The sequence below is a fragment of the Pipistrellus hanaki genome, assembly GCF_964339955.1.
Source record: "Pipistrellus hanaki genome assembly, chromosome: 4".
Taxonomy (NCBI): domain Eukaryota; kingdom Metazoa; phylum Chordata; class Mammalia; order Chiroptera; family Vespertilionidae; genus Pipistrellus; species Pipistrellus hanaki.
Genome location: NC_140506.1, coordinates 52,573,912 through 52,586,557, shown reverse-complemented (window position 1 = coordinate 52,586,557; position 12,646 = coordinate 52,573,912). Strand labels below are relative to the sequence as shown.

The following is a 12,646-nucleotide window of genomic DNA, read 5'->3' as shown; positions in this document are numbered from 1 at the left end:
TTTCTGCCCCACCCCCAGCAGTTTGGCGCCTGCACTCATAGGCTCCGAGTGGCCAAGGGGCCTTCTGGGGCCCCTGCCGCTCAGGGCCTAAACAAGGGCCTACAGGCTAAGAGCAGCCTGGGTCCGGAGAATGTTTCCAGGACCCAGGCTGCTCAGCGCCTGCATATGCAAATTAACCGCCATTTTTGTTGGGCTAATTTGCATACTCGCTGATTGGCTGTGGGTGTGTAGCAAAGGTACAGTCAATTAGCATTTTTCTCTTTTATTAGTGTAGATGGTTTTAAGAACTATAGTTCTTCAAAATACGTCGAAAGATAGAAGATAGCTTGTTTAAAATCTCTTACTTTTACCTTTGGGATTATTTGGATCACGGTTCAAAATTGCATAACGAGGAAGTAAAATACCTTCAGCCTGAAGAATACTATATACTTCTCTCCTGAAGAAAAAGGAAAACAAACATCCTTATTGTTTTATAGTTGTTTCACAAGTATATCATTGTATTCTTCATAAGTATATTACTGTTCTACCACTAAAAATGAAATGTATGTTAAGTTTTTATTTTTTAAAGAAATGTCATTTAAAATATTAAAAAATGTATTCAGCAATTAGAACAAAAAATGTATGCATAATACATTATGTGGCATATTAAAATACTAACTTTTAAATTAAGAATGTAACTGTATAAAAAGAAATGGTTAAAGTTGCTACATTGCAATGACAGGATATTACCGAACCATTAAAAACTTTACACTCTATATAAATTTAATAAAATGGGAAAACAAGAGAACAGTGACCCTAATTTTGTAAAATGTGAGTGTAGGTATAATATATATCACTTTCTATATGAACAAATATGGTAGATGTAATGGTAGGGTTAAATGTTTTTCTTTATGCTTTTGTTTTCCAAACTTCTTAAAATGAATTTGCATTTGTATATGCACATATATTTATAATACATAAACATGCATTAATATGTAAGCCTAAGAAAAATGTTGAAAAATTTTAGATATTAACAAAGTTACTATCTGAAAGAATAGTAAAATACAAAAATAGAAAAACAAATAAACTATAGGGTCATATACTTTATAAAACCCTTTCATATATATAATCTTATATTGTAATGCTAACACAAAAGAAAACACAATGCTACCATGTTTCCCCAAAAATAAGACATCCTCCAAAATTAAGACCTAGCGCATGGAAAGATAAGATATCCCCTGAAAATAAGACCTAGCGCAACTTTGGGAGAAAAATTAATATAAGACACTGTCTTATTTTCGGGGAAACAGGGTAGTAAAATTATAAGGGTAGCCATTAGACTAAAATATCAATTAAGTGAAATACATTCATATTTTACCATTTCTCTTAGAAATGCATGCTTTTGGCCTGTTAAATTAATTTTAAGATATAAAGTGAAATGTTTTTCAAATGGTTATACTTTACCATTAAAAATAATCTAATTATAACGAGTAAAGCCCTAATTGCCTCATCAGTCACATGTTTAAGTAATTGTTCATCATTTTCAATGGTTTAGTAAGCTTTGGAAATTAAACAAGACTGGTATAAGTCCTTGCCCCACTACTTGTGGAACTAGCAACTTTAGGCAAATTTACCTAGAGGTAAGATTACCTCATAAACAAATAGAAATCTCTATATAAATAAGAATATCACAGTTACCTGGTGATTTTTTAAAAATTATATACATGATTTAAAAATTATATACATGATATATTGATATGCTTAGATCTCAAGTTTCTTCATCCATAAAACTGGGTATGAATACCTACTTCCAAGTATTATTTCAAGGATACCACAATTTAAAGTATATGAAAACACCTGATCCCATGTTTGCTTACAGTAGATACAAAATAAAGTTAATTTTCCTTCCCTTAATTCAACCAACTTCACCACTCACTCACCTATCTTGTATGAGATACTGCATATTCAAGTCATTGATTATAAATGGATTCCTGAGTTTTGCATAGGCAACTGCTTTGTCCAGTGGAAATCCTAAGAACACATATCATTAATATAGGCTGTACAATCTTAAGATAAGCTGACATCTATAACTTTATTGACTTAAATTTAAGCCACTTCTGATCAAAGTTGAATTTCATTATGCATATAACTACTTTCTTTATAGACGTGGAATAATAAACACATAAAACTTGATTTGACATGTACTATTAAATAAACTTTATTATTTCATAGTTAATTTGATTGATAAGGCATAGCAAGCCAGTGATTATATAATCAAATTTAGAACACTGACGTGTTAGTCACTGATTGGTTATTTAAAGTAACCTGATAAAAGGTAAGATTACCTCATAAACAAATAGAAATCTCTATATAAATAAGAATATCACAGTCACCTGGTGATTTTTTAAAAATTATATACATGATTTAAAAATATTTAAAATATTTTGATGCTTATATATATATATAAATTAGCTGATAGTTCAAATAACATATACATCTTTAAAAATAGCAGCAAAACAAAAATTAATTCACATGTGACAGATATATGCTCAAAACATAAAATACAAGAGCAAAAAACACTTGCTGCTACTAATAGGTCAGTGTTAAAATATCAGCTATTAACTCCCTAACCTTTCTAGACTGGAATAACTAATTATAATGGAAACAAATCAAATGGCAAATATAGTCTTTAAAAATCTAAAAAGTTTTAATGATTATATGTCACTCTTTGTATTGGCAGTAGAAGCCTACAATTTTATCCATCAATTCACATTATTAAGACAAGCAGTATACCATAGAGGTTAAGAGCATAAACTGGGGTTCAAATCCTGGTTCCACCTTTCACTAGCTATGTGATCTTGGCAAAAAACATTTTTAAACATCTCTAGGCCTCTGATTCCTGGCTATAAATGGGTATTACACCATTCTTACCGAGTAGGGTTTCTGAGGAATTAAATAAAAGTGTATATAAAATACTTAAAACAATACCTGGCACAGGAAGTACTCAACAAACGTTAACTGTTATTATTTCTTAAATGATAATATTTTAATGGATATTTATCTAAAGAAATGGGTAAAAATCAGCAAGCATGCATAACTTTAGCATTAACTATATTATACCCATGAAGACCTGAAGGAAAGAAGTATTAAAGCATACTCAAGGTAAAAATAAAACAAAATACTAGTCAATTAAGGAAGATTTATTCCAAAGTTACTCATAGTTTTTAAAATTTAAATAGAAATACTCTATACCTATACCAAGAATCACATGACCACAAATTACAAACCCTTTTATGGAGACTCTCAGAATTATTCACTTGTAAAGATGTCTCAATGTCTCTAATTTGAAGGCTCCTAACAGAATTGAGCAACACTCAACCCCCTGCTTTTGTTGTTGTTAAGAGGAACTTTTTCCTCACCAAAAGACAGCATATGGGATATGACCTTATATCGCACCTACTTTTTTATAGACAAATAGGTTTTGTAGAAAGAACCATGTGGTAGTAGGGGAAGAACAGTTTACCCTCAGGGATAAGCAAATTTTAAGGTTCTCTGGAATGATGTACTCCAGTCTATAAAGGGGACCAGGACCTTAGCTCCTTTAGAATAAAAACCAATATAGGCTGTGGAAGCACAAAAGGTCTGAACCATAGTCCATCTCCATCGTGCTGAAGGAAATACTTCTTGAACACCTAACTAAAGTGAGAGTTTAATACAGCTGGGGACTACATATTTGGTAACAAGAACCATATATTATAAATATGTTATAAGTTAGCACATATCTCCTATAATTCTTAGTGAGAAATTCACTTAATTCACAGTCTTAGGTTATAAATTTTCAGACATACATTTAACAATAATTTTGCTTAGTAGACTTATCATGAAGAACTACTTTACTAAGAAGTAAAACTTAAGCTTAATGATATTTCAGTTTGATTTATAGAAGTAAAACCTAATATTATAAGTTTAAGTTCTTAAGAAATAAAGTATGAATATATATATTTCCTATCTGGCAAAGTATAAAGAATTAAAATGTTAAATAATTCAAAATTTATCCTAAAAAATTTAGAGGACTTCATCAAAACCTTATTTTTTTTAATTTAATTATTATCTGTGTACATATTTTAACATTGCCCCCCCCCTCCCAGTTTTAATAGTGAAAACTGGAAACCATGTAATTGTATTGATTAAATATGCTATCGTACTTTCATACAATGACACACTAAAAAATAATTAAAAACCAGGTTTTTAAAGAATGATGTGGAGGAAAAAAAACTTCTGATATAACTAGTTAAAAAGTTAAATATAAAATTACATATACACTATAATACTAAATATATTTCTAAAAATATGCACACAAAAAAAGGTTGGAAATATGTAAAAATGTTTATATCACCAATCTGTGAGAGTAGATAAGTTTCATTTTATTTTTCTAATTTATCTAATATTCTATAATTAACATGTATTAGTTTTACAATCAGAGAGGATAAAAGGGGGTTTCTGTCCCCATTCTTTAATACCTTTAGAATGGAAAGAAATAAGACAATCACATAAAGGCCAGTTTTCCACTGGTTCATTCAAAATAACTTCCTCTTCAAATACTTTTACTGTAATATATTTAAATAAGGAGATCCTTTCAAGAATTTCCTTCATTGGTTTTGATTTGGACTTCTTTGCCATGGAACATATTCCAACCACAATCTGCCTTTCCGGTGGCTAAAACGGAAAAGAAACAAAAAAAATCAGGTTGACTTAATAAAAACTCCAAAGTACTGCTATTGTAAATCTTTCTCAGAAGTAGATGAGACTTGTGATGAATTAATAAAAAAAAATGGCACATTAACAAAACAAGGCATTTTTAAAAATTATATCGTCATAATACATATTAACAAAATAATAGTTTTCTACAAAGCTCTGAAAAACAATTTAGAATAAACTTTCAGGACATTGTCATTAGTTTCTTTCAAATTTTAAACTTAAACAAATTCTCCTTTAATTGTCCCTAATATTTACCTTCTTCACACCACAAAGGGGCAAATAAAAGACAAACCCTATCTAATCCAAATAAAAGGCCAATGGGAGTGCGATAAAGAATTCTCTTGACTAAAATATGATGTTCTGACTACAAAGCTATACAGTATTAAACTATTTTTGTAGATTAAGTGTGACTATTAATTGGTCAACTATGATAAATTAGAAGGAAATTTTAGAGAAGGCCACACTGCTAAGTACTGTCAATGCTCTGTGACACCCCAATCATCATACTCTAATATTCCTATTTAATGGTACTGTTCCTCTCTGGCACCACTGCTACAGTTCAAAGGCCATGATTTGGCCTGAAACTAAAAAAGCAGAAAATGAAAATAATAACTCATAAGTAGCTCACAGGTTTATAAAATTACTCAAGATTCAATGAGGCCTTTGCATTCAGGTGCTTAGAGTTTTATCAAATATATAAAGAAAGCTGTGTCCAGTTTCTCATTGCAATTCTCTTCCATTTTATATATTTCATATGACATTATAATCTGGGCTCAAATTATACTAGAGCTCGAAAGTTTTACTAGACTCTAAAAATAAAACTGGATAACATCATAATTAAATTGGTATTTTTAGCCTAGAATTATATTTCTTCACTGCTCTAATTCATATAAAATTCAAATAGGTATTGGATTTGATTGTAAATCCTAACTTCCCTGGGATCTGCTGTCTTTCTCACTGTGATCATCCACTTTAATGTTCCCTTATTAAATTTTTTCCTGATGAAAAGCTTAGGCATAGCTCATTATGATGTTCCTAAAGTAGATTTCATAGACAACAAAAGTGCTCCATCTAATATTGCATACTGCTTTACAGTTGAAAAAATTAAAAGCTAATAAGTTTTATTTGCTTATTACAGATCTATTTAATGAATAGCTGATCATTGCCTAAGATGAACTGAAAACATTACAGTTTAAAATGTACAAATAAACCTATATTAAGAAAAAATAACAGAATTTTTCTATTAGGTAAAATCTTAGAAGAATGAAAATAATTTTTAAAACAGGTCTAAATTATTTAGTTAGATTTAATGTCTAAATGAAATTCTTTGAAATTTTAATAGAAGAATGTTCTGAAACAAACTGTTTTATCAATTCATAGGTCAAATAAATCATATCAAGCTCCTCAAAAATGACAACTACACATCATGAATATAAACAATTTAATTAGTTTGAATAGTCCAAGAACTATAAATTAAGCACTAAAGAGTTAGACATATAAAAACTACCTGTCCTCAAAGTTCTTTGAGTCTAATGGGGACAGAGTACTAATATAGTATATTATGATACATGAAATAAAAATATATATGTCAAGTTACAGAAATAGTATCAAGGAAGAAGTGCTCAATTTTCTCCTGGGGAAGAAGGGCGAGAGTGAATATGAAACCTAAGCATTGTTTCGAAGAATGAAAAACTGTTCACAAAGCACCCCCAACAAAGGCATCTCATAGAGACAAAGGAGTGCATACAACAGCAAAAAGGCATGATACAACATGGAATACATAGTACCTTTGATATTGCTAAAACATAAAAGGTAAAAGGCATGAGAGACAGTACAGGTCTAGATAGAGTTGAAAAAAAAAGTCCTTATGTATAAGACTAGACTTGATCTACCAGTGGTGTCCACAGTGTGTTCAGAACTCTATAGAAAAGGGTTAAGTTCAGTAGAAGCTGAGTCAATAGTTCTTTTCAGTCTGTCAGCCAGAGAAGCTGTTTTTATGTTTATTTACTGGCCTTGTAGATAAAACTTTAGAGAAAGAAAAGTTTTGGCTGGCAAGAAAAGCTTGAAAATCTTTTTTTTTTTTTTTTTTTTTTCTGTAATGAGGAAGGTGGTGGGATAGGTTTTAAATGAGTGACAGTCTGATTTGTATTTCAGATGTGTAACTGCACTGTGAAAGAATTTAGAGTCATGTAACAACTATTTTTGGTCTGTTTTTCCTGCTTTTACCAAGTATAACAGGTTTTTGTTTTAAGACAAAACTATTATTTCAATTAGAAATGTAAGAAACACAAACATAAGTTTGTATTTTAAATTGGTTCTCAGAGTAAAGCTATCTCAAGTTGTAAAGAGAAAACAATGACAAGAATAATATTGAACTAAGGGAACTATAGCAAAACAAACATAATAAATGTATCCTCAAGATCCAACATGGATGTACATTCCTCAAGATCTAACATGGACAAACATTCTAATAGATAAGAGAACAGAATTTGCACACACTTATACATACTTAAACCCACATACATACACAATCTGCAGATATGTAAGGTAACCTCTCCTTCTAGCCACACAATTTATTTAATTCGGATTAGTTAATAAATAGGGATATTCTACGGTCAATCACCATCTGTGATGATGACATGACAAACTTAAGCTGGTTAAGTGTCCTATTTTGGTACCTTTGAAATATTTCCTTCTTTATCTTGATGTATTTGTTATATATTTCTACATGCAAACCCTTTCGATTCATGACACTTTTTCAAGCTAGTCCTTTGTTGTGGTAGGCATATCACTGAATGACACTATAATAGGAATCATTAACTAATTTAAAAGTCTGAGCCCTAATTGTATTTCTTGACACACCATAAATTCAATGTCACTTATAAAATATATTTTCAGTTCAAAATATCCCCAACAAATTTCCATATGAAAAAAAATTCTTCACAATTCCAGATAAAATATTAATTCACCTTAACAATGATCAGTAAAAAAAATCTATCCTCTATTGATCTTTTCTCACCAAAAAACAAACAACTTACACTCTCATCCTCCTCCTCCTCCTCCTCTTCTGCATGGTGGAAGAAATGTCGATAATTACCAGGGTTGATTTCTGTATCTTCAGGCCCAACAAAGAATCTGGCGGCTTCACTCATTTTTATTTCATTTGGTATAGATTATAATTTAAATGTGCTACATTAAAATTGCTTCTACATAAATAGCATCACAAGAATGCATTCTCTTTATACCAGCTGACACATAGGTCTGTTGCAGCTTATTTCTGCTTATACAGTCACTTGAATTGTGATGACACTTAGTTGGCAAATGCTCCTTTGTTCTCAGATATCATTGCTTCATTGTTGATGCAGTTTAGAAAACAAAGATAGTGAGGCTATTGCTTCAGTGAGATGATTCAGCAATCATTTTACCTAAAATACAATGAAAAAAAAATAATTTTAAATAACGCTTATAAAATCTGTATCAATAACTTGAAAAGATATTTTCTTCCATAAAATTAAGAAATTAAGACTCAGATCTTCAATATACAACTTTGTAACTGGACAGATTGATACAAAATAACAAAAAGACTAAACACTAAAATCCTTAAGTGCAAAATTAACAAATTAGGAAAAAAATATTAAAATTGTAACAAAATTAAATTAAAAGCTAAATTCCTCTGCATACAGTTCGGTAATATCTGAATGAAAAACAATAGATAAAAGGTAATGGGGTTTAATAAACACTGACCCCCATCCATCAGTCTGAAATTACTTTAAATCAATTCTTTTTAAAACAGTATATCACTTTATTGGGGTAGGGCTGAAAGGGGAGTCATCATGGTGGGAAATTAAATCCAGTAAAGGAATACAAGTGCAGGAAGCAATGATGTTAAAATAATAATACACAAAATGGATAACTACAATCACTTTGTTAAGAGGACTCAACTTGTGGAAGAAAACTTTTAATTGCTGTTGCAAAAAAAACAAAACAAAACATATCTGTATGAAGTAGAATTTGGTTTCAGCAACATCAGTAGAGAATATGTTCTAGAATTTGGAGGTAATTGGACATAATATCCTGGTAGCGATTTAATAGAATAGTCCCAAACGATTAGGCTGAGGCCAACACCTAAGGGGGATGAAAGCCAAGTGTTCGGGGAATTTTGGATGATACTTGGAGAAATCTTACGTTGTGCATAAACCAAACTGAATTATCACAGTGTTATAAAGTTTAATATAGTAAAAGTTTTTTTCTACATGCACTTCAATTTCACAGCAAGGGTGGCATAGAATACTTAAACACAGGAGAGAACATTCATGCAAAATATCGAACTCCTTGATATAAGAAAGTATTCAATTCAAAACGATTACACTATCACTGAGTCTAGGGCTTTCTGCAACTACAAGTGGTGGCTATGGAAAGCATGGCCTCCCGTATCAATATCTGAAGAGCAGCACCACCTTCTTCTATGTGTGTTCTCTTTTTGCATTTTTTCCTCGTTTTTCTTAACTCTGCTGTTGTTACTTTTTCTTAGCAAAACTGGTAAAAAAAAAAACAAGGTTGTAATCACTGAAGGTAGCATTCTGACAATTAAGACATTTAAAACCTTCAATCTGTGTGCCACTTAGAACTCTGGTTCATAAATAAGATGGTCACAAACTTTCCTGGTTTGAAGACTTCCTGATCATAGCAGGCCTGACTTAAGTTTGTTTCAAAGCTAACATAAGAAAATTCTGGTTCTAGAATAATGTGAGTAGTCCAATAAGTTCCATATCCGATTCCATGCCATTCACTGAATGCCCACAAGGATTAAACACTGTGGCATCAAGGACAGAACCTGGTATCAGGTCACAAATTACATTCTAACGGATGGCATCCTGTGCAGTAACACCATCTTTAATGTAGAACTGGTCCATTAACTGCTGGGTCAAGCTCACTCATCAGAATTTTCAAGGTTTACCGTAATCTGGCTAATTCCCTTCTCTCTTGGAAATCTAAAGTATACAACAGTCAGAAGTCAGACATCCCATACAATGTGCTGCTCCACTTGGGAAAACTGTGATAAGAAGCTGTATTTCCCCCCAGAAATTCCAGTGTCAGCACCCTTGGTGAGAAGGCTTCATGAAATTCTTACGAGAACAAAAGCAACTTTAAATTGCGTCCAACCCACTGTGATCCCGTGTAAGTTTCAACAGGGGAACTAGTGCTTTCAGCAAGAGGATGATACCACATATCTTCAAAACGAAATGTCTCTCAGAGACAAACATGTTACTCTTCATAAGCACACTTATAATTGGACAGTGCACATCCTTCAAAAGTAGGTGCTACTAGATCTTGGGATGGTGCGAAGATTCCCAGATGCTTGATGTGTGTCAGGTTGCTGCCTGGAGAACCAAACCTCCAGTAGCTTCTCAGTCCCTTTTAAAAAATGTGCAGCTCCTTCACTGTGAGACTAGTTAACAATCAATAACCACAGAAAATCAACTAAATTAAATCTCTTCTCCCACTGCTGCTGAGGATGGTTCCAGCTGTTATTACTAAAACTATCAGGTTTCCTTTTTTTTTTTTTTTTTGGTTTGTTCTAATTTTATATTAACTTTTCCTTCAAAAGGATGAATAAAATTTTCCCAGCTTTTGTGTGTGTGTGCAAGTGGGACATGAGTCTGTTGGAAATAGAGGCAGATACACTTACAGTTCAGTCTCTTGTCGTCTGCTTTTCCCTGTTAGAGAGAGCAGAGACAGAGTGAGCTAATGTTGCCTACTGCACTGAGGAAGCTGAATCAAAATGTAAAAGGCCCCAATTTGTAAAGTAGATTTTGAAAAAAAAAAAACAAAACACACACACACACACACACACACACAAACACACACAAAAAAAATGTATGTAGATTTTTAGAGAATATAACTATTCTGTATTCTGGTCTCATATAAATCACCAAAACAAGATTAGAGTGAAAAAAGTATTTGATCCTATCAGCCCTTAAACCTTCAGAAGTAAAAAAACTGGCAAATCTGATATAATTTATGGATTCTCTTAGGGAAAAAAGTGCATGTGCACTAAATCCTTCATGCAACTGTATGTGATGAATTCCCATCCAAACTCCTCCACATAAACATGCCCAGGAACATCAGTTTAAGAACTACACACAACAGTGATATATCTCAAGGCTGTTTACATGTACTTGTCTCTTGGTCATATTAAAACTAATTACCTATCAGGATGAAATTACATATCAAATATTTCATTTGATTACTGGTAATATAAGAACTTACTTGATCAAATATTCTTAAGAGCTGAACGCTATGCTAGATAGAATTGCAAGCATAACTCCAAAAGTTCTATTCCCAAATAGCTAATTCCAGTAAAATGGGGTGATAAATCTGAGATTATTTTGATGATTAAATGACTATGCAGACAACCATAGCAATTAGCATATGGTAAACATAAAGTAAATATTAGCTGTTCATATATAGTTGTTATAATGATGGCAGAGATTCTGACCTTAACTTAGCTAGCACAGAATACATACTATTTTTTCATCTCATGGCACACATAAACTAATTACTTAGATTTTGCAGGACACCAAAAAATGTTACAATTTTTGCTGATCTGACAAAAAACAGGTATAATTTTGATTCATGCACACTGGGTATCTATTGCTGTGTTGGCTCTTGTCATTTTTTTTTTTTTTTTAATGTGGCAATCTAAGGGAAAAGAGGTCAGTGCCCCTGACTAAAGAGTTTGTTTTAAACAAACTATTGCATGTTTTAAAAATTCTTGTGGCACACCGTTGCTTTAATCCCTTGCTTTAAACAAGCCCATGCTACAGTAAGTTCAGTATTTTGGTTTCTGAAGTACTGAATTCTGCATCACAATACTGATGCTCCATAAAGACAAGAGATCATGTCTGTCTTTTGTTAGACACTCAAAAAAAAAAAATTTTTTTTTTAATGAATGCTTTCAGCCATTGCAAACGTTAGTCAAGAAACCGGAAGCGATGAAGCCTATAGGCAGGACAATAGTAGCTGTAATAAGGAAGCATGCAGAGGCTGGAGTCTGCAAAAAACCTGGTTTCCCATGCAGGTTCCACTGTTTAACAGCAGCAGTAGTGTATTAGGGCCAGTGATGCGACCTCTCCCAGCCTCAGTTTCCTCTTCTGCAAAAATGAGGATAATAACCTGCCTTCTGGAATTGTTGAGGGGCATAGGAGAAAACATGTAAAAAGCACTTGGCACACGGCTCAGGTCAGCTATCCTTATTGTTTTATCTGCCCGAAACAAAAAACTTTAGTTTTCATTGCAGAATTTTTTCAATAGTAAAACAAAAGCCTATCCGCAGCGTGGAGAGCAGCAGTGGTAGGTGCTGGAGCCAGCAGCCATGCTCCTGACCTCCAGGGGAGCCTTCCAGCGCGCCAGGCAGGTGCTACCCACAGGCTCCAAAGGTCGCAGCTCCCCCGGGAGAGGCGCCGAGAGCCCGGGGACAGGGATCCAAGGGTCACCCCGCGCTCCTGCCTCCTCCATGTGCCCAAGGATGCACCCGGCTCCCCAACGGACTCGGCGCGGTCACGGGTCCTGGCTCCGGGAAGCTGCCACGCACTGAAACGAGGGCGGAGGCAGGGATGGGCAGGGGATAGAGGCGGGAAAAATAAAATAAAATAAAAAAATAAAATAGCCATTTCTACGCACATGTAGTCCCCAAACTCGAGCTCGCCTCCTTTGGTGGAGCCAGACCAGCAGCCGGGAGCCCCCGCGAGAAGCGCTCGGCGGCTCCCCGCCCCGCTGACACCTCTGGGATCCCAAACCCAAGAAATTGACAAGGGGAGCGATGGAGGAGGAGGAGGAGGAGGAATGGGAACGCGAAACGACCCGCAGAGCGGTGCTGTCACTCCCCCACGCCGCCTTCCGCTCCGGC

At 33.7% G+C, this 12,646-nt stretch overlaps 1 protein-coding gene and 1 pseudogene across 17 annotated transcripts in view; both read right to left on the bottom strand.

Moving 5' to 3' along the window:
• Window positions 1–12,646, bottom strand: part of PPIP5K2 (diphosphoinositol pentakisphosphate kinase 2) — a 61,713-nt gene that overhangs the window by 48,797 nt on the left and 270 nt on the right. For all 16 annotated transcript variants that reach the window (XM_084881806.1, XM_084881795.1, XM_084881804.1 and 13 more), the window contains exons 2-5: window positions 7,776–8,162; window positions 4,500–4,695; window positions 1,920–2,010; window positions 351–436 (exon numbers count right to left, since the gene is read on the bottom strand). In XM_084881806.1, coding sequence (XP_084737932.1) covers window positions 351–436; window positions 1,920–2,010; window positions 4,500–4,695; window positions 7,776–7,889 — 487 coding nt within the window. In that variant the 5' untranslated portion in view covers window positions 7,890–8,162. The remainder of the gene's footprint in view (window positions 1–350; window positions 437–1,919; window positions 2,011–4,499; window positions 4,696–7,775; window positions 8,163–12,646) is intronic.
• On the bottom strand, window positions 9,240–12,255 carry LOC311621096 (S-adenosylmethionine decarboxylase proenzyme-like; annotated as a pseudogene). Its single transcript has 3 exons — window positions 12,124–12,255; window positions 10,063–10,186; window positions 9,240–9,743 (listed from the first exon to the last, which is right to left on the bottom strand). The product of its transcript is annotated as an S-adenosylmethionine decarboxylase proenzyme-like (transcript).